The 20555-nt window shown below is 46.7% G+C and overlaps 1 protein-coding gene across 1 annotated transcript; it reads left to right on the top strand.

Annotated features, from left to right (window-relative positions):
• The first annotated feature begins 832 nt into the window (after positions 1-832).
• Positions 833-12080, top strand: LOC144117274 (uncharacterized). The gene is made up of 5 exons (XM_077651233.1): positions 833-863; positions 7692-7870; positions 9010-9067; positions 9947-10097; positions 11955-12080. The coding sequence occupies exons 1-5, from the start codon at positions 833-835 to the stop codon at positions 12046-12048; spliced, it is 513 nt and encodes a 170-aa protein (XP_077507359.1). The 3' UTR covers positions 12049-12080.
• The last annotated feature ends 8475 nt before the right edge of the window (positions 12081-20555 follow it).

Below are 20555 nucleotides of genomic sequence, written 5' to 3' on the forward strand. Positions count from 1 at the left end.
GGCCGCCCTCGCAATCTCCAGCGGGCTCAGCTTTGTAGAAATGGGAGAGTGGTTTGCCGATCGGTTCGCGCCGCCCAGCTCCGCAAACGCCGCTAACATAGCTGCTCCTGAGAGCCCCAGAAGCGACGCAAATCCCTCGCCCGTCGTCTCGGAAGGTCCATGTGATGCGCCGTTCACCGCGGCGGAATTGAACAATGCGCTGCAGCGCTGCCGCCGCCGCTCGGCGCCCGGACCGGACGGGGCCACATACCAGATGCTGCGAAACCTGGATGCGCAGCAACGACAGATCCTCCTGCAGCAGATCAACCTGGTGTGGGAACGCGGGGCGCTACCGGAGGATTGGCGAACCGCGGTCGTTTGTCCCATCCGAAAGGCAGGGCGCCCACCTATGGAGCTGAGCGGATACCGGCCAGTGGCATTAACATCGGCGGCAGGTAAGCTTATGGAGCATATGGCTTTGCAGCGTCTGAACGAGCGGGCTGCGGAGGCTGATTTGTTTGACGAGCGGCAGATGGGTTTCCGTGGGATGCGGTGAACGGATGATTCTATATCGGACGTTGTTACAGCGCTGGAGCATGCCAGGGCAGCAGGCCAGGTTGCGCTGCTGCTGCTACTGGACGTCTCGGGCGCTTTTGACAACGTTCACCGCGCACCAATTCTCGCGGTGCTTGAGGGGGCTGGTGTGAGCGGGCGCCTTTTGCGATACGTTCGTGGCTTCCTGAGCGGGCGCACCATGCGCGTACGAGTAGGGGGTAAGCTCTCCAAGCCTCGCCCGGTCGACATGGGCGTGCCGCAGGGCTCTGTCCTATCACCATTTCTGTTTAATGTGGCCATGTCGGTGGTGCCGGCCTCCCTCCCGACGAGTGGGCGACACCATGTGTACATGTCCATATATGCAGACGACATAGCTCTGTGGTGCCGGGGACCACCGGGCGAGGCGATCCGTGTGCGGGGGTGCCTTCAGGGAGCCCTGACCGCAATCGATGCCAGCTTGCGCGGCCTTGGTCTGTCGCTGAGTGCGGACAAATCGGTGGCCATGGCCTGCGTTTCGCGCTCGCGCGTGCACCTTGCGCCACTGTCACTGGACGGGACTCCAATTCCTTGGCGTAAATCGGTGCGGTACCTTGGCCTGGACATCGACTGGCGCTTTTCCTTCCGCCCCGCGGCGACCAAGGCCTGTCTGCAGATGAAGAGGATCACCGCCGCCGTGCACAAGCTTACCGCTCGAGGCCAGGGCATCTCCCAGCAAGCCGCGCTGCGTCTATACAATGCCGCAGCTTTGGGGGCGGTGCTCTATGCGCTGCCGCTCGTCACGGTGCGCAAGCCGTGCTGGAAGAAGCTCGAGCTTCAGCACCGCAAGTCCCTGCGCGTATCCCTAGGCCTGCCCAAAAACTCGCAGTGCGTCGCAACGTTGACCGAGGCCGGAGCGTGGCCTCTTGAGCTCCAAGCAGCGCGCAGGGCACTGAATCACATCGACTGGCTTCACCGCGCACCGGACGGCGGCTCGCTGCTGCAGCGTATGCGCTCGCACCCGCGCTCACGAATGGGCGCGGCGCTGCTCGAGTATGAGCAATTGACACAAGGCCCACCCCCCTACGGCTCCTGCGCGCCCTGGCCTGCTGCCTCGGAGGTACAGCGAGAGATCGTCGGCATCGCGGGAAAGCGGAGCACACCCCTCTGTGCTGTGCAGCAGCTGGCCAGAGCCGTCATACACGAGAAGCTCCAGGACCATCTCCTCGTGTACACCGACGGCTCAGTGGCCCGCGACAGCTGCTCCCTTGCTGCGGCGGCCACCATCCCCGCCCTGCAACTGCACAGCCAGCAACACGCAGCCTTCCTGTGCTCCTCCACCACGGCGGAGTTGAAGGGGATCCGGCTCGGGCTGGACCTGCTGCTCACCCTCGGCCCTCCGCCGCCCAGGAGTGCTCTGCTCTGCGACTCCCGCGCCGCCCTCAGCCGCCTGCAATTTAACGGCCGCGGTACCCCACTAGTGCGGGAAATTCGCTCGCATATCGAGCGCCTCGCGCAGAGAGGTTGTGCCGTGCGTGCACAGTGGGTGCCCGGTCACTGCGGCATCGCCGGCAACGAAGAAGCTGACGACCTCGCGACCGCTGCACACCAACTACCTGCCAGCGATCTGCCCCTTGCGCTGGAGGACGTGCGTGCGGCCATCCACGACCATCTCCGTAAGCAGCACCCCGACCCACGCATCGCGGGAGGTGAGCGCATCGACAGTGTCACCGGCTGTCGCGCACTTACACGGTCACAACGTGCAATGATCCTCCGCGCGCGCATTGGCATCGTGTGGCCAGGGGAACGACGGGTGCGTCACGGAATCGCGACGAGTGATGTGTGTGACGGATGCGGTGCAGTGGAAACACTAGAACATCTGCTCCTTCGCTGCTCCGCGTTCGCCGATGCTCGTCGCGATATGCTCGCGGCCTATAGGGCGCAGGGCATACTACCAGACTCCATCAAAACGCTATTGTGGCCGCAGGGCAGTGCGCGCACTCGTGAGCGAACTTTGGTGAGCCTCTGTGCATTCCTCGAACACACGGGCTTGACGTCCCGTCTGTTCTCCGTCAGGTAGTTACACGCAGTGACCGAACGCTCCGCGAGTTCTACCTTGAACGATTAATAACTGGACGCCCACTCCAGTTCTAACCAACACAGTGCTGTGCGCGTGTGTGATTTAATTCCTCTAAAATGAACTTATCACGCGCACAACCTGGACACATTTCTTATTGTGTAAACAGTTTGTACATATTACTTCTCCCCCTGTCCTCTATTCCTGTCCCCTCACCTCTTTCATTTCATTTCTCCATTCAGCCTGCTGTCCTTTATTTCCGCTGCCCCAGCTCAGGTGCTTCAGTATCGATGGCAGATGTCGGAGCTAGCAAAAATCATTTCCTTCCTTTTTACTATAATTTTTAATAAAACCACTACCACCACCACCACCTGTCCGGCGTGAATTGTGAGACAGACATCATTTCCTTTCCCTAAAACCAATTTTCATTTCAATTTCCTTCCCTTACGGCCCGGTTCGGGTGTCCACCGAGATATACGGGATTGAATTTCTGTGTCCAGTAGTCTTATATATTTATTTACCAATAGAATCGGGTACCATTCCTGAGGGCATGAAGCGAGCAAGAGTTGCTGTAATCTTTAAAGGTGGAAACAGAAATGAAGCAACTAATTATCGACCGATTTCTATATTACCTGTTTTCTCCGAAGGACTAGAAAAGATCATTTACTCACGCCTAATAAATTTCTTAGATAAAACTTGGGCGCTGACCGATTGTCAGTTTGGATTTAGAAAAGGTAAATCTACGGAAACGGCGCTGCTTGAAATAAAAGAAAATATACTACTCAGCATTGAAAAGGGAACATATACGCTCGGCTTTTTTGTTGATTTCAGCAACGCTTTTGACTGTCTCGACCTTAAAATACTTCTTAAAAAACTCACTTCATATGGCATCCGTGGAAAATCTCATGATTTGCTTAACCCGTACCTCAGAAATTCAAGCCAGTGTGTCTGTATTAGCAACCACCAGACATTCCTACTTCCAATATCTTGTGGTGTACCAAAGGGGAGTGTATTAGGCCCGCTTGTGTTTAACTTATACATAAATGACATAGTTCATATTGACAACAGTGTACAATTCGTTATATATGCTGATGACAGTACTGTGCTTATTTCTCGTAATGATCCCAATGCCCTTGTGTCACACTGTAATGATGTACTTGAAAAATTGTCTGTCTGGTCCCAATTAAATCGCATAGAAATGAACACCCAGAAAACGAAAGCTATTTTATTTTGAGCCAGAAATAATAAATTCATTCTAGAAAATTCCATAATGATTCAAGATAAAAATATTGACCTTGTCGACACTCACAAAATTCTCGGTGTCTATTTTTCGTGCCAATTGAGTTGGGACACTCATGTCAACTATGTTGCAAGGAAAATCTCTTCAGTGACAGGAGCTCGGTCGCGATGTCGTACTGTTCTGCCGCAAGAAGTTAAACTTCAGTTATATAACGCATTATTCGCCCCGCACGTGAGCTACTGCAGTCTGTTGTGGGAAAGCACCACAAGAGCAAATATTGAGAAGATCATAGTGCTGCAAAAAAGGTACCTTCGCTACTTAGCCAATATTGATCATCACTCTACGACAAGGCATCTCTGCAAAATACAAAATTATTAGTTTTGACTATCACTATGAACACCGATTGCTACATGCTTTCTATTTTTCTCAGCATGACAGCCAGAGTTTCCTTCGTTCGATGGCATTGCTGCAACCTAGAGCTACTCCTTCTTTAACTCAAATTTCCGAACCCTGGTTACTCCCATACTCCCAGCATATGTTCGTGGTCAGAATGAGGTCGAACGCTTATCTGCGACGATTTTAATGGCAGCGGTACTGCGAACCTGGCTAATAATAATATTTGGCTTTGAGGGAAAGGAAATGGCGCAGGATCTGTCTCATATATCATTGGACACCTGAACCACGCCGTAAGGGAAGGGATAAAGGAGGGAGTGAAAGAAGATAGGAAAAATGAGGAGCCGTAGTGGAGGGCTCCAGAATAATTTCGAACCTGGGGATTTTTAACATGCACTGACATCGCACAGCACATGGGCGCCTTTCAGTTACAATGGAGGTGAAACGCAGCCGCCGCTGTCGGGTTCAAACCCGGAAACTTCGGATCAGTAGTCGAGCGCCCTAACCACTGAGCCACCGCGGCGGGTAATGTGAGGCAGATTATAATAAAAAGCAACAGGAGGCCAGGGTGCAGGAATGAGCGTAACTTCGGTACTGATACAATTAAGTCTTATGCTGCGCCGGAGCCGCTTGATAGCGCCTCTCATTTTGTGCGCATGCGCAGAGGTATCAGTGGGGGTATACGTATAGAGCAGAGCGTTTGCCAGTGTGGTATAGCCATGGAGAAAGAGAGCGAAATTGCTGCTCAACTGCAATTGGTGCTCAGCAGCTCAGCGTAGCTCAAGCTACATATATCCTGGCATAGCTGAGTTAAGCCACTGCAAATTTTGAAGCGACAAGCTTCACTACGCTAGTAGGGTCGCTAGAAATACTTGCTAGTCTGGCGCACGCCGGCTGCGGCGGGTCTGCTACTGAATGATCACCGCGGTGGCGCTGCTAGCAATCGGTGTGCCTTGACAGCCACGGCGTCTGCGGTACACGCGCACGTTTGAAACGAATTCCCGTCGTGTTTTCAGATGACTTGCGCATGCGATTGCACTTATTTTTTTATTTCAGCTTATCCGTGGTTTTTCAAAGCGCAGTTCAGTCATCGGCGTAGCGACGCAAATGATTTTTTTTTTGCGAACAAATTTTATGCGCGAACTCCAGAGTCGAAGGCGAAACGATCGAACCCACTTACTCTTACACCCTAGTCTCCTTTCTGAATACTGCTTCCATGCCGTATTATATACCATCTTCTGAGGAATTTAAATAAAAATATCCTTGCATCAAGAAGGTTACCCATGATTCTAAACCACATAACCGTGTGTGCGCAACAGAGCGCTATTGACAGCGGCATTTTCACTCATACTATTGATCCGATCTCAACTTCTACGGACTCTGAAGCTAAAAAAGACACGAACACTCGAAACTTCTAGATACACGCACAATTAAAACATGTAAGATGAGAACCTGAGTCATGTAAATCATGTGCTTTAGGCAAACTGCAGGAACGCATTCCTTAGTGCTTAGGCAACCGAGTTACAGAAGTAATGAACACAAACATGCATTCTAAGCAGTTTTTAAAGTCCCGTGCTTTGGTAAAATAGCATTATTAGCCCATGCTGTGTAGGTCACACGACCTGTCAGGGAAAAGATAACCAAGGATCAGTAATGTATAGCACAAAATGAAAATCATTGTTAAACACATTTATTTCCATCACTTTGCACTCAGGCTGCACACATCTTTGTTTACACCACCTCCTGGCATCTTCTCATCTTTAACAGCTTCGACTGCACTTTTTTGGCAGCCCTCTCAACATTGATTGACTTCAAGTAGAAGCGCAGGCGAAGCAGAATATAGAATTTGATTATGGCGTTAACAATTTCACGTCCATGTTTCCCACAGGCCAGAGGCGGAAAATGTACATGTTCTAAAAAATCAGCGAAGTCAACTATGCTCTTTTCGTGCAACTTGTTCAGACTAAAATAAGCAGTGAAGCTGTCTTCAAGGACGGTGAAAATTATGTTATTCAAGGGGCCAGACGGATGCAGTAAGCCACCATTATCAAATTTTGCAGTGAAAGCTGCAACCCGATCATTTTCTGTACAGCCACTACTTTTAAGTAGTCAAGGCTGAAGCACAGTCTATTCACTGGCTCTTTTTTCAGTCCTTTTCTAGCCGGAGATACCATAAATTAACATCTCGTGGCTTTTTTCCTGTCACACAGGCACTGTCGTCAGAGGTAATACTTGTACTTGGCGCACAAGAAACCAATGCAGTTTTTACATCATGAGCGCTCTTTTATCAATTAGTCTGTCGAGTCTAGGCAGCATATTCTCGCTGCACGGCTGTTTACTTCGCCACGAAACTAAGGAAGTGACCACTTTTGGAGCACAGTTTCCCGATGGTGGTAGTTTCGCAAGATTGTAGAATGTGAGTACATTAACAGTAACCAAATACTGAGCGGCATTCCGATGGTCAAAGATCCTGATGATTGCCGAACAATGCTAAGTACGCTTTCAAGTCTGTCTTGGCTCAAGTTTGCAGTCATCACATACTTAAAACGATGTGTGCTGAGATCTGCATCTGTGACTAATTAAGTGTGCTCTGAATTGAAACACGAAGTCCCTCTGCTATGCTGTTGCTCAAAAACCCACCGATTGTGGCCTTTGCATGAATTTCCAACTTTGTGAGGTGTTCAAGGAACTCCTTTAAAATAAAAAGTTTGTTGACTGCGGGTATAATGCTCCTTTTGGCACACGCGCAGTCATTATCCCGATAAGCTTATTTATTCTTTTGCAAAAGATTCACTGCCTTCCACGAAATCATAAGAGCGTTCTAACGGGGTGCCATAAATAAAAAGACCTTTAATTATATGATCACCAAATAGCTGGAATGCTGGAGGAACTCTCGTTTTCTCAAAAGAATTGGGATTCAGGTGCATGCTGGTGATCTTCGGCACGGCTTTAAGCTAAACACTCGATCTGGCTGTCCATTTTCCAAGCTTCTCGGAACGGTTTGAGCGTGCACCCGACCCTTAGGTGCGCTAAACCATTTGCCTGCAAATGCATCTCGCACGTTTTTAACTAGATGGTGAAAATCTGAAGGAAAGTCAGATGGCGAATTGAGCTGGCAAGATGTGGCGCTTGTCACGTTGTCTAGACATGACGCGATCACACATACATAAGAACACACAAACCAACACACACGCGAGTCAGCGTTCATGGATTTCGCAAAAAAATGGCCTGGCTTAGCTTATGGTTAAGCCTACACTGTAAAAACAAACCGTCATTTTGACGGCCACTTTTTTATCTATTTTGACGAGCCGCCGGCGTCAAACGGGAAAGACGGAGACTACGCCGTGAACGAGCGGGCGAGGAGAAAGAGACGGAGAGCGCAACACAAAACGAGAAACTCTATTGGCTGGCGCGTAGGGGTACGTCATGTGAGACGTCGTTCAACGCGCGCTTCCGGCCCCCGCTGTCAAGGAAGGAGTCCGGTTGTCGTGGTTCCCTCTCGCTTTTCTTTGTGCGCGCTGCTTCTGCCCGGGTGTGCGTTGTGCTTTTTGCGCCATTTTGCCTTTTTGTGTGTGGCGCGTTGGAAGGCCGCGAAGACGCAATCAAGGAACGTATGGGCTGCAGCCGAAAATCAACTGCAGCGGGTAGAGGTAAGTGTTCTGCTTATATGCTTCGTTCGTGCAGTACGCGTTCTGTGAGGCACATAGCTACGAGGAGCACGCTAGTTCTCACGCGTAATGTATACACGCACCGATGGCCGTGGGCCCGAGATTGCCGTTCAGAGACGTGCTTCTACGTAAAGCGTGAATCGCGGCCTCATGGTTCAGCCACGTGCAGCGATTTTCAGGGGCTGCGTGCGCCCACGTGTAAAAAAAAACTTCCTGTGAGGAACACTGAAGCGTACAAAGAGCATTGGCGCACGTTAATTGAAGAAAGTCGAAGAAAGTCGTTTATAGTATCTCTATCATGCGGGCACATACAATCGCGATCGAGCCTGACTTTCGGTTACGATTACTGCTACGCGGGCCAAGGATCGAAATCGAGTTGGTCGAGCTCTAGCGCGCCATGCGCCTTTGTTTAAATGCAGAACACCTTATGAATGGACCTAATGGGCAGTAAAAATTGTCGTAAAAACCATTTTTTACATTTTCAGTTGTAATTCAGGCCAAGACATGTGCTATGACTACCATGCTGGCCATCTGCAGCTCCCTTGAATTCATGGTGTCGGCACTACTGTCGTAGGTTCGTAAAAGTATTCGTCAATAAAAAGCAGACTACTTTTCGTGCACTGATCAGCTTTTTTCTGTTTTATTTCTTACGCTCTCTCTTTTTTGTTGTTCCTCGCTTCCTGGCACACCGAGCCCCATACGTCGGTGTCCGGTGGCGATGGGGCAGCTCAGTGTTTAGTTCGTGTACTGATAGTGTGCAGTTTCATTCTTGTATAGCATTAAGATATGGGCCTAATTATTTCAGCAATAGTTATTTCCAAATAAATTCTATTCATTTTTATAGCTTATTGCCTATAAGCCTCAAACAAGGGCCAAAACATTCTTTAGACTGGCGTATCCATTAGCTGGGAATTATTGAATCAAGTAAATTTGTAGTCTTGTAATTTTATACCGCATTTTCATCCATTTCTGCTGAAATGATACTGTACCCGAGGTGTAGAAAGTGCCTTGATGACAGCAGGATCGTTGGAAGTATGGTTATGATTTATTATTGAGATGCATGTATCTGATCACTGATGTTTTCTCTGGAGTCTAATAACATGTGGCTTGTGAATTCCCAGCATGCAGCTGAAGGGGGGCTGGAAGGACTGCCAACAACTCCGCACCTTGCTGTGATTGGTATGTATTTGTCATTTATAGAACTTTGGCTCAAAACATGGCTTGTACAGTGTATTTTATTATTCTACGATGTAACCTGATTTTGTGTAACTTCACTCTACTTAGTAGGACATATTCAAAACTTAGGAATGAGGCTAGCCCTGGATGAAAGGCTTAATTGCTGCTTCATCTTATGTATGTACAGTTTGTTTAATAATTAAACATGATAACAATGTGCAAGTTTGGCCAGTAGTTTTCCATTCTTATTAGAGTGTACAAAAAATTTGGAACTCAGTAGCAGTACTGTTGATAAGTGGGGAGGGTGGGGCAATCTCCGCACTATAAGGTGATATGCCAGAGTTCATCGAGATTAATGTGCGGCCTTTTGACTTGCCAAAAGCATGACGTTCTGCTAGAAAGCATGAATGAAGCTGAGCTTGGCTTTTCTCATCAATGTCATGGCAGGCTAGGTACAAAATGGAGGGCCTTTGAAAAGTTGCCTCGGTGCTTGCCCAAGTTTCGTCACCTCATCACTATTCCCCATTATTTAAAAAAAAAACGAAGTATTCTGTCGACAAAGTTAATTCTTTTTTGTCGTGCAATATTTGTGAAGCTTTTTCCATAAACAAGTTCTATGTAGTATGTTTACATGAAGCAAGCATCTTCAACAGATATAATTAGTGGCGTGTAAAGCACTGATAAGGGAGGGCATGTTGCATGTGTCTGTCTACTGCCAGGGTACCATAAGGCCTAGCAACAAGACCCAGTATGGCTTTTTACGAGTACATTTGAATTCGGCTTCTCTCAGTGTACACATCGAAGGCCATAGAGTTACTCGAATTATTAGATCACCCCTTTAGTGGGTAGCGTTTGCGTGTGACTAATTTTTTTTCCTTGCAGGATCAAGCATGGGGGACATAAAGAAGATCATCGTTGCAGTGGATTCTACAAGAAGTCTTGAGAAGGCCATGGGCCTCCTCCTTGGTGCCTTCTTTGTGTTCAACGTTGCGTACCCTCCCGACTGCCCCCTCACCATGGAGCTTTTGCAGAGGTAAATGAGTGAATGTGGATGATGCGTTTGATAAGCAATCGGAATCCGAGGCAATAGTGTGAGCAGCAGGCTTCTTTTTCCTGAGGAAAGGCACTCGCCCTCCTTAGCCAGTGCCTGCAAATGATCAGTTCTGCCCTGTTCCCCTGAAATTCTGATGTCGTCACATACATTCCTCTCGTGCATTTCTTCGTTCTCTGGCACAGCACCGTGTTGCTTTTTTGGCACACCTGTATGGTGATTTGCAAGTCACAGGCGTCTTTAGAAAGTAGAATGGTAAGATTATTGACATAGTGCTGCTTGCCAGCAGTACATGCTAACAAGCCTTGCACATTGGCTAGCTCTGGCAATTGCGAGATGAAGGCCGGACTTTTAATTTTAAATTGCACCCAGTTCTGGTATTCTGACACTTGCAGAATTGCGGATTTGATCATTGTCATGTGATGAATGCACAAGCCTGGCAGTTTGCATTGCCTAAACTTGGTCACGTGTCCTGTGAGTGCATCTAGATAACACTTTTCAGTGTTTTGCTTATTTTTTTGGTTGGCTACTGCAAGAAAGGGGCTAGAACGAAGAACCAGATAGGACGGGCGACTGTCAATTATTGCTAAATGTAATGTGTGCAGCACTTTTATAAGTACCGACGTCAGGAAAAATAGGAGCGAGGATTAAGTGTAAATGCAGTTATTTTAAGTCGCTCTACTATGTATCGTGTCCACTGGCTAATGTCCTAGTGCAACATTACAGTGTGTCTGACTATGGGTTGCGTCCACACATGTGGCAAGTTGCCGGATGCCTCTCTGCACTTTTACAGGCCTCAGGTTCCCTTGTTACCATTGATGCAGTGCTCGCTGTAGCCTGTGTACAATCAGCCCCGAGAAAGTAGAGCTCTCTACCTCACCTTCTGGGCACTCAACAAACCTTTTGCAATGATGAATGTCAGATTTCATTTTGCATTGAAACGGGAGACGTGACACATAGGCAGGACAGCTTCACAGGTACTGTCACAACCATTACATGGCACTTTCCCCTTTCACCTGGTGATCTTTTAGGTGCTGGCAGGGTTATTAGCCCCTTTCAAAAAAAAATTATGCTGTGATCCCATATTTGTTCAGAATTGCTCAGTACTTGAAATGGACAGGTGAAAGAGCCATCGTGAAGTCTGCTATGTTGGCACCTGAGAAGTTGGCCGCCCTTTGTGTCAACAGTTGCAGTGTAAAAGAAAAAAAATTAAGACATTCATCATCGTGACAGGTTTGTTGATTGCTCAGAAGATTTCAGGTGTGAAATTCCGCTTATTTGTGGCCAAGGGCACAGAAATTAGAATGAGCATTGTGCAAATGGTAAGATGATGAGGCATGATAATGAGGTTTTTAAATGTATGCATGGTTGCCACATGTGCAATTGCAGCCTATACCTGGACATCAGGGTGTTACATCAATACTGACCTATGTTTGCGGCTGATAGCTGAAAACACTGAAATGCAGCAAAATGCTCTTGCATAGTTATGGTTTCTAGACTCTGTGTATGGTTCCTGTACATGATGAGCACCTATTGTTACTAGAAATACTATACGGTGTGTATGTGCAATTGTGGGCTGTTTTTACGAGTTATAATAATGGTTACATTTAGGTACATCATCTATTGTTAGTGCATGTATATGTAGCTATTTAAGCGCACTACTAGTGGGCTCACATTTGTTGCTACCTGATTTTAATCTCGTCTTTCAATTTCGTAATACTGTGTGTTGCAGAAGGTAGTGCAGTTCACACATTCATGGCATTTCACGCATGTAGGCAGAGTATGTGATTGGCACAGTTTATGGAGCATGGATTTATTCTATCCTCGTTTTGTTTCCAGGTACCTTGGGCAGAGCAACCCAACGAAAGGGCGCGGCAAAGGCAGGGCCTGCGGAATCGCACCAAAGTTGCTGAGCCTGCTGAATGCACTTTAATTTATGAATAAATGTGCAAGTAGAAATGTAAATTTGTTTTTGTTGCATGGTTTGTGAGGTACTGCCCACTGCAAGTGACTTTCATGTGGTCAGGTTCACCACAATATATATTGACACAGAATTATGTTGAGACTTGTCGTGTTGGGCCATCATACTGACAACACAGTTGCATTTCATGTTGACAAGCCAAATTTTGGAATGGTTAAAAGCATAGTCATTTCGAAATTACAGCCTGCTATTACCTTGATGGCCAAATGCTGTACTGACAGTTATAGATAATTTCAAATTTGCAAAAATCTTGAAGTCATAAAAAGTTTTAAAATTGACAGCTTGCCATCGCAGACAATCAGTGGTATAATTACAGTTTGGCTATATTTTTAAATCGATAAAAATGACATCGAAGTCAGGAAAAAACATTGTCATTTAGAAATGACATCTTGCTGTAACTGCTACGGTCAAATGCTATCAAATTGACAGTTTGACTGTATTTCACATTGACAAGAAAAACATCAAAATGATGGAAAAACTGTCATTTAGAAATGATCTTCTGCTGTCACTTTGATGGTCAAATGTCATCAAATTGACGGTTCAGTTGTATTTCAGATTGACAAGAAAGACGTCAAAATGATGGAAAAACTGTCATTTAGAAATGATGTTCTGCCGTCATTTTGATGGTCAAATGTAATCAAATTGACGGTTCAGTTGTATTTCAGATTGACAAGAAAAACATCAAAATGATGAAAAAGCACCGTCATTTTAAAATGACGGGGTGCCATCATTTTAACGGTCAAATGCTTGGAAATAGAGCTGCCAAGGTATTTCCCGTCATTTTGACGGATTTTTTTTTACAGTGTAGGATGGGAAGCATACGTGGCTTGGCAAGCCGTACTTCTCGTTCTTCTCCCGTTTCCGTGGCTCTTTGTAACTTGCGCTTTGCGGTCTGGCGAGCCGCCCTCTCCCTGGCCGACATCTCGCTTCTCACCTGACTCAACGAGTGCGTCACCTTTTATACAATTGCGTGACGTCAGTATCTCCTAGCGATAGGAGCGGGAGTTAGGCCGCCGGCGGAGGCAAGAGTTGAGCCCCAGCTTTCACAGCTGTTGTGATGTCATATCATGTGGTGCGCCGGTGTAGGTCAAGTGGTAGCTACGCGGCCGCGCGCGGCGCAGCAAGGAAGAGCTCGATTGTGCGGCTAGTATGCTTCGCATAAAAACCAGTATTATGGGCTCGCGACCAAGAAGCAGCGCGCACCACTACCGCAGCCACGGCACGACCGCTCCTGCAGGCACGACGTTCCGAATGTGTGCAGCGTCCCCTGCGCAATCATCAGAGGCGCGGCCAACTGGTTCCGTAGAGAGCCCCGAGCGAACGGCCGACTATCAAGTATTTCTAGGGACCCTAACGCTAGTCAACACCCGAGCCGGCGTATGTTGGAGCACGAGTGACGTCACGCACGGCGCAGGTGGCCGCCGCCGACTCCGTCGCCTTTTCTCTCTCTCTCTCTCGCTCCCTAGTCACACCGAGCCACAGGTGTCCCGCCACTGCGCAGCGCCGCGCCTTTCCTCAAAATGCAACTTTCAGTTTAAAAAATAATAATAATTGGTTTTGGGGGTAAAGGAAATGGCGCAGTATCTGTCTCATATATCGTTGGACACCTGAACCGCGCCGTAAGGGAAGGGTAAAGGAGTTAGTGAAAGGAGAAAGGAAGAGAGAGGTGCCGTAGTGGAGGGCTCCGGAATAATTTCGACCACCTGGGGACTTTTACTCCACTGACATTGCACAGCACACGGGCGCCTTAGCGTTTTTCCTCCATAAAAACGCAGCCGCCGCGGTCGCGATTTTAAAATTTCTCTTTCTTCTTTCCCTCCCTCCTTTATCCCTTCGTTTACGGCACGGTTCGGGTGTCCACCGAGATATATGAGATGGTTACTGTGTCATTTCCTTTCCTCAAAAACCAAACAAAACAAGTGAGCCGACGGCGTTGATAGAATTCATTTGCGTTGACAACTTTGCAAAGGCTGTTCATTTTCACGAAAGAAAAGAGCACAACCGGCTCCGTGGCTCAGTGGAGACCTCAATCTCGCTTTCATGTACATGGCGTCGGTGTCAAAAGCCTGCTTTGATTGCGTTCCGCACACTGGATAGGCAGTGCGCCCTCCCTGCCACCCTGGGAGGTCGCATGCAGTTAATGGTTGATCGCGATAGATTGATCACCAAATAATAGCTGCGGCCTAGGAACTGCTGCAGTGCCGCATGTCAGCCACAACGCTGTCAGCGCTAATTCATTCATTCCACATCTCTCTCTCACCACGAATAAAAGCACGAATGAGGCGTCCACATATCCAGGGAGCCAGTTACCCAAGCAGCACGGGTCATCTGCCCAATATAGCAACAGGATGGTCCCATGCATCCTGGTCATTTGAAGGGCCTAATAATAGTAATAATAATTGGTTTTTGGGGAAAGGAAATGGCGCAGTATCTGTCTCATATATCGCTGGACACCTGAACCGCGCCGTAAGGAACGGTATAAGGAAGGGAGTGAAAGAAGAAATGAAGATGGAGGTGCCGTAGTGGAGGGCTCCGTAATAATTTCGCCCACCTCGGGATTTTTAACGTGCACTGATATCGCACAGCACACGGGCGCCTTAGCGTTTTTCCTCCATAAAAACGCAGCCGCCGCGGTCGGGTTCGAACCCGGGAACCCCGGATCAGAAGTCGAGCGCCCTAACCACTTAGCCCCCGCGGTGGGTCTTTGAAGAGCCGGCCTTCGCGAATACGGTACCAATGTTGGGCTAATTACCAGTGCTGCTTGGGTATGCGCCCTTCCTTTGCTCAAAGCCATCGAAGTCTAAAAAATTGCCAACGCCAACTCCAATAAACACAGTGAACGGCGATATCTTTCGCTTTGTGTATCCTGGATTATCTGAGCTAATCCACATTACATTTTTCCTTCCTTCTTAACAGCCCCATTCCCCAGCAAACGGCCTTGAGCCTCCCTTAATAAATAAACAGCTTATTTATACATTCATTCTTCAAAAGGGTTGGTCTCAGGAGCCTTTGCTCCTCTTAAACAAAACGATAGAACAAGAGCGACTATTGTCGCCTAAGGGCCGCAAACAATAATAGAACACAGTACCCATGACACAGTGTTAATTCTGTTCAAGGAAGATACTCGCCTCATACCTTCATGCTGTACTGCAGAATGGTCGTAAAGCACTGGTTGTTCTTAAGCTTTTGCTTCTAGAACTGCACAAAATACGTGAGATGTCAGCGCACATCGCATAGCCTTCAATTATTGCGCCCCTTCCGAAATTCTTTTAACCCAATTTTATTTTATCAGAGTAGCCTGAAGGATAAGCTTACTTTCTGTCTGCATTCGTTACCTTATTCATCACTGCTTTGATGGCACCGGTCAGGTGTCCACTTTGTGTGCGGCAGTTGCGCGTATTTTTTCCTTATAAATAATAATAATAATTGGTTTTGGGGGAAAGTAAATGCCGCAGTATCTGTCTCATATATCGTTGGACACCTGCACGAGCCTGCGCGGTAACAAAGGAGTAGCTCAAGAGCACTGCCAGGATAACAAAAAAATATATACATTTGTTTCAGCAGTAATTTTCTCACACGCGCTGTACACTGCATTCGATGTTTTTTTTTTGTTGAGGAAATGAAAGGTGCCGCAACTGTCTCGTTTATCGGTGGACCCCTCAACGGTTACCTGAGGGACGCTCTTCTCTGCGTTTCTACTCGCCGCGGTGGCTCAGTGGTTAAGGCGCTCAGCTACTGATCCGGAGTTCCTGGGTTTGAAAGAGACCACGGCGGCTGCGTTTTTATGGAGGCAAAACGCTCAGGCGCCCGTGTGCTGTGGGATGTCAGTGCACGTTAAAGATCCCCAGGTGGTCGATATTATTCCAGAGCCCTCCACTAAGGCACCTCTTTCTTCCATCCTTCTTTCACTCCCTCCTTCATCCCTTCCCTTACGGCGCGGTTCAGGTGTCCAAGGATATATGAGACAAGTAGGTAGGTAGGTAGGTAGGTAGGTAGGTAGGTAGGTAGGTGACAACTTTATTGATGAGCCTTATGAATAAGTTAATGCCTAGGATTGCTCTGGCTCTTGATCGCGGGTGGTGGCCAACAGTCCATAACGTGAGGCAACCTGTCCAGCCCTCTCTAACAGCCGCCTTTGTGAGGCCGGTTCGGATCTGGAGACCGCGATTTCCCAATCCTCTTTGTCCGTGAGGTTCCAGCGAGATTGTGGTTGGAAGTCTCCGCAGAGATTAAAATGTGGTCAAAGTTCACTCTCGGAGCCCCACAAAGAGAGCATTCGGTTCTGCATTGGCCTGGGTGGATAAGGGCTAACAAAGCCGGTGAAGGGAATGTGCGAGCCTGGAGCTGTCCTGGTAGTTTGTTGTTCTTTCGACAGGTAGATGTGGGGGGGGGGATAGACGGGCATTTGCTCTCTGTAATGGAGGGTTATTTCATGATAGGTGACGAGCCGGTCCCTAGCGCTACACCGGTCAACGGTCTGCCCTGCTCGGTTGAAGTACACTCGAGCAAGAGAGTGAGCCACTTCGTTGCTGGGGTTGCCTGCGTGGGCTGGGACCCAAACTTTTTGAAGTGGTCAGGGTTCTGAGGAGTGAGAATTGAGAATTTTTCGCGTGATAGAATGAATCTGTCCCCGTGCAAATTTCGTGATTGCTGTTTAGAGTCACTCAGAATGAGTGTTGCAGCGGAGGAGAAAATGGCAAGCGCTGTGGCCGCTTCTTCGGCTTCAAGTGAGGTTGTTCCTGGAAAACATGTTCTCTTTTGTCCATAGCAACCAATTAAAACTAGTTATAGGTGGGGACCTAAATATTAATCTCCTTAAACATATTACGGCATCACAGGATTTCACATTACTCCTTGAGTCACACGACTTCAAGAACGTCATTACAGAGTCAACGCGCATCACAGTAGAATCAGAATCACTAGTAGATATGTTCATCACCCACCGTTACATAGACGATATAAAGGCTGGTGTCATTGCGACTAGTATAAGCGACCCCTTGCCAGTATATATGTTTTGGAATGCTGATACTCAGAATAAAAGAAAAGCTATTCTAGAAACGTTCACAGTTGAGGACATATCTCCTAATGCGCTTGACAATTTTCGGACTCAAATTTCCTTAACAAACTGGGACGCCGTGTTCGAATCTCGCCAAGCAAATGAGGCATATGATATTTTCCTCAATATTTTCAAGCGCGTTTACAGGGATTGCTTCAAAATTAAAAATGTTAAAAAACCTAAAAGAGTACGGAAGCCTTGGATTACGGCCGAATGCCTTGCTATGATCCGTAAGAAGACATTCATGATTTGAACAGCGCGAACTACAAGGGACAAGAAAAGAAGGGAAACAGGACAAGCGCTTGTCCTGTTTCCCTTCCTTTCTTGTCCCTTGTAGTTCGCGCTGTTCAAATCATGAATATCTACCAACTCGCCCAAATGAACGTTTTGTAAGAAGACATCCATGTATGCGCAATTCATAAAAAGTAGGAACCCAGCAGACCTCGCTAATTTTAAAAAGTACAGAAATTTTGTGACGCGCTTTCTTCGAAATGCAAAACAGGTTTATAAATAATCGCACCAATGAGCTATGGCGCGCTCTAAATACCATCATGAACCGCAATAAATCGAGAAATGACGATATTCAAGTAACACAAAACGGAAAAACTCTCGAGGGCCTTCAACTCGCAGACGCATTTAACTCCTATTTTGTTAACTTAGTAAAAAGTGGTCATGATGAACGTGTGACGAGCTACTTGCGTAATCGTAACGAACATACCGCTTTTTTTTATCCAACATCTGAGAATGAAATACGTTCGGTCTTTACATCACTAAGCAATAGCAACACAAGAGATATTGATGGTCTTAGAATTACACCAATCAAATTTGTCTTAGACTACATTTTGCCTGTGCTCAATCACATATACAACTTATGTTTGTCATCAGGTGTATTTCCCGATAGCATAAAACGTTCTAAAGTGACTGTTATTTCTAAATCAGGCGATAAAAACGCATTTTCAAACTATCGCCCCATATCTGTCCTTCCCGTTCTCTCAAAACCGCTCGAGAAGTTAGTATTGCTGAGGCTGGACTCATTCTGCAATAAGCATTCATTAATTTCCCCTTTCCAGTTTGGCTTCCGGAAAGGTATGTCCACAGAGTTAGCCTTACTAACACAAAAAGAAATAATCCTTAAGTCATTTTTGGATAAGAAGTTAATAATGGGCATTTTCATAGATTTCACAAAAACATTCGACAGCTTAAATCACCAAACGCTGATAGCAAAAGTACAATTTTATGGGTTTCGAGGCATTGCCTTGGAATTTCTCAAGTCAAATCTTTCAAACAGAAAACAATGCGTTGCTATAAATAACAATTTTTCTTCTCTAATGAACTTGAATGCAGGCGTTCCTCAGGGCAGCATATTGGGGCCACTGCTTTTTAACTTGTATATAAATGATATAGGGAATGTAGCCGAGAAATCACAACTTATTGTTTATGCCGATGACACAAGTATTTTTGTTCAGTCAGGTAATCCCAGTGATTTGTGCAATAACGTAAATTTGACACTACAAAACTTATACGAATGGAGCAATAGAAATTCCCTGCAGATCAACAGTGCAAAAACCAAAGCTGTGTTATTTACACCCTATCAAAAGCCAATTATCTACCCACTGTGACAAATCTGTCAGCCATAAGTTTATAGTAGTAACTGCAGTTGATAAATTAGGTGTAGAAAAGAAAGCGCTGGTGTCGTCCGCATACAGAATGATTTCTGGCAAGCCTGCTATGGGTAAAATGTCGTTAATATAGAGAAGGAATAACATAGGACCCAGTATGGAGCCTTGCGGTACACCATATTTTATATTTCTTAATTCACATTTGGCCACGACATATTGGGAACGGTTTGAGAGATAACTTTCTAGTAGAGTAAGGGAAATACCTCTTATTCCACTGAACTGGAGTTTTTTTAATAAGTAGGTCATGTTTAATGGAGCCGAACGCTTTGCTGAAGTCCAAGGATATGCCAAGTGTGTGTGTGTGTGTGTGTGTGTGTGTGTGTGTGTGTGTGTGTGTGTGTGTGTGTGTGTGTGTGTGTGTGTGTGTGTGTGTGTGTGTGTGTGTGTGTGTGTGTGTGTGTGTGTGTGTGTGTGTGTGTGTGTGTGTGTGTGTGTGTGTGTGTGTGTGTGTGTGTGTGTGTGTGTGTGTGTGTGTGTGTGTGTGTGTGTGTGTGTGTGTTTCTATCCTCCGAATAAGTGTTTCTTTTATACTAAGGCAGATTCAGATGACTTATGATTCTGAAACCCATACTGACTGCTACATATCAAGCTGTGTTTCTGTAGATGACTAGTAATCCGAGAATTAGTAACCTTTTCAAAATTTTCTGAAAACAGCGGAGGCACTGAAATTGGCCTGTAATTTCCAAGATTGTTCACCGTGCTGCCTTTGTAAAGAACCACCCCACCCTCGCTGTTTCCATGTTCTCTTGAGAAATGCCCGTTGTTAAAGTAAGATTTGCTATATGACAGCGCACATCACATATGAAGTCAGAAATTGCTTTTATTGGTGCTGCTTTGATACCATCATAAGCAGAGGAGCAGTTGTTTTTTAAATTATATATTAGGCTGTAGATCTCTTCAGGGCTAGTTGGAGACAAAAACATGGTATCTGTTAGCCTGTGCTGTAAGCAATTCTAGAAATGTCCGGAGTCAGCCCCATCGAAACTTCCAAAAGTTAAAAAGTGTTTGCTCATTACATTGCCAAGAGCTTCACCTAGATTCGTGACGCGCAAATAATTTCTCTCTGCGAACTCTACTAAAACCTTCCCCCTGCTATTCCTGGAGCCTATGCCATAGTCGCCTACCACCTGCTCAGGTAGCACATCACAGCGGGCCAATATTAGAAAGCCACTGGCAATGCGTGGCCCTAAGTAGGCCCAGAGTTGCCAATGGGCATCTGATATTGGCTGTGCCATCATCATATCATGGATATCATGGGCCGTGTTAGCCAGAGTTCTCCCACAGCTTGCCAGAATTGGCTAGGCCATTTTCAAAACCCGGTTATCATGGGCCACGTTAGCCAGAGTTCTCCCACTCTTTGCCAGAAATGGCTAAGCCATTTCCGAAATCTGGCTATCGTGGGCCATGTTAGCCAGAGTTCTCCCACTATTTGCCAGAATTGACTAGGCCATTTTCGAAACCTGGCTATATTAGTCTTGGCCTGCCACCCCTTATCCAGTGTTAAACGTACATGGCAGATGTTGGTGAACATTGTACCATTTATTATACTGGGTAGAAGATTGATTTTATTGTCGAGTACCATCTCGGCATTTTATAATTTTCGAACGGGCTAAAACTCGTTTGAGCTCCAGGGCTGAGCTTGTGCGAGCTCAAAAATTTAAGTTTATTAATCTTTTTCTTACCGAATATTTTCGCAGCACATGCGTGAAGTTGGATAAACAACA

Source organism: Amblyomma americanum, chromosome 1, assembly GCF_052857255.1.
Source record: "Amblyomma americanum isolate KBUSLIRL-KWMA chromosome 1, ASM5285725v1, whole genome shotgun sequence".
Lineage (NCBI taxonomy): Eukaryota > Metazoa > Arthropoda > Arachnida > Ixodida > Ixodidae > Amblyomma > Amblyomma americanum.

Bases quoted from the DNA above. Each gene is read 5' to 3' on its own strand.
- LOC144117274 (XM_077651233.1), top strand. From the start codon at position 833: ATGTCGGTGGTGCCGGCCTCCCTCCCGACGA. The intron at 7,871-9,009 runs GTAAGTGTTCTG...GTGAATTCCCAG, and splicing joins ATCAACTGCAGCGGGTAGAG to CATGCAGCTGAAGGGGGGCT. The intron at 9,068-9,946 runs GTATGTATTTGT...TTTTCCTTGCAG, and splicing joins TCCGCACCTTGCTGTGATTG to GATCAAGCATGGGGGACATA.